General features: G+C 63.4%; 1 protein-coding gene across 1 annotated transcript in view; it reads right to left on the bottom strand.

Annotated features, from left to right (window-relative positions):
* Positions 1–200: 200 nt before the first annotated feature.
* Positions 201–1,618, bottom strand: part of PNMA6A (paraneoplastic Ma antigen family member 6A) — a 14,755-nt gene continuing 13,337 nt past the window's right edge. Inside the window, exon 4 of the mRNA XM_008577057.1 lies at positions 201–1,616. Coding sequence (XP_008575279.1) covers positions 201–1,616 — 1,416 coding nt within the window. The remainder of the gene's footprint in view (positions 1,617–1,618) is intronic.

The following is a 1,618-nucleotide window of genomic DNA, read 5'->3' as shown; positions in this document are numbered from 1 at the left end:
AGCTGGAAGGGCTGGTGGGGGTGGCCAGGGCCCCTTCGGAGAGGCGGGGACCCGGGGGCTGGGTTTGGGCTGGGCGGGACTTTCCCTGGGCCCCGCTCCCCATGTGGGAGGTGGGGTCAGGTGGCGGCCCTGGCCGCACCTCCTCCTGCCTCCAGGACTCTGCTGCCTGAGAGGAGAGGAGGCCCCGGGGCCTTCTGAGCCTATTTGCCTGAGGAAGGCTCGGGGTGGCTCGTCTCCCCAGCCCCTTCCTCGTTTCCCGACTCCTCCAGGATGGGCTTGAGCCCCTCCAGGGGGGGCTCCTCGGCCTCCTGGTCTCCTGCCTGGGTAAGGCCCTCTGGCCCCCAGCCAGGACCCCCTGGGCTGGCCCCAGAAGCACTGCCCATCTGGGCTGCAGTGGGGCCCCTGGGGCCCTCTGTGGGCCCTGCCCGAGCCAGGCCTGCAGGGGCAGGAGCACTCTTATCTTCCTGAGTGGCAGCAGCAGCCTTCGTGGTATCATCAATGTCAGCAGTAGCCTCAGCAGCTTCTTCAGTGTCTGGAACAGCGCTGGCAGCATTTTCATTGGGTGGGAAGACCTCAGCAGCATCTGCAGTGAAAAGAGCAGGTTGCATGACATGTTCATTGGCTAAGGAGCCCTTGCTTACATCTGCAGTGGTACACATACCTTCTCTGGCAACTTCACTAGAAAGGGCAGCATCTTCAATGGCTGGGGAGGCCTGGGCAGCACCTTCATCGACACAGGCACCCTGGTCACCAGCTGGGTCTCCTCTATTCACTTCAGCTCCTTCCTGGATTTGCAACTGCTCATTCCTAGCTGTGGTGGCCTCCCATGCCTCAATCTCCCGAACGAGCCGGAGCAGATCCATGAAGCCAGGCAGCCTCTTCTCCAGCCACATCCCCCTCAGTTTGACCTGGAGCGCCTCGTTCGGGAGGGCCCCCAGCATCAACTGCCGGGCTCGCATGTGGTCTGCCATGGCCGGGTGGATGGCCCCCTTCTCCATGGCCGTCTGCAGCAGGTCTTCCAGGCGCATCATATAGGCAAAGAGAGTCTCCTGGGGTTGCTGAGAGCAAGTCAGGAACTTCAGCCGTGCAGTCATCGGGCTGTCCTTGTTCCCGAACACCTGCTCGAGCACCGCCAGGCAGTCCTGCGCAGGCATGTCAGGATGTTCTTCCAGGAGGCCACACACGAGCTGCAGGGCGCGGCCGCCCAAGCTCGCCACCAGCCGCCGCCTCCTCTCCCCTTCAGATGTGTGCTGGCACAGGTACAGCATGTCGTTGACGTGGTCCAGCCAGCTCTCAGAGGACTCTTCCCCACAGCCTGGCTCTTCCGTCCCGGAAAAGGTTGTCTGCTCCTGGTAGGCCATGTTTTCCAGCACACGCTGCAGAGCTTGCCTCCATCGCTGGCTCCGGGCTCCTGCCTCATCTCCCTCCTGCCACATCCAAGGCTCCCACCTCACCTGCAGGTCCCGCCTCACCTGCGGCTCCTTCCTCACCTGCCTCACCTGCAGCTCCTTCTTCACCTGCAGCTCCTGCCTCACCTGCAGCTCCTGCCTGGCCTGCAGCTCCTCCCTCACCTGCATCTCCTTCCACACCTGCAGCTCCTTCCCCACCTGCAGCTCCT

Source organism: Galeopterus variegatus, unplaced genomic scaffold (genome assembly GCF_000696425.1).
Source record: "Galeopterus variegatus unplaced genomic scaffold, G_variegatus-3.0.2 Scaffold1442, whole genome shotgun sequence".
Taxonomy (NCBI): domain Eukaryota; kingdom Metazoa; phylum Chordata; class Mammalia; order Dermoptera; family Cynocephalidae; genus Galeopterus; species Galeopterus variegatus.
This window is presented reverse-complemented; position numbering and strand designations above follow the sequence as displayed.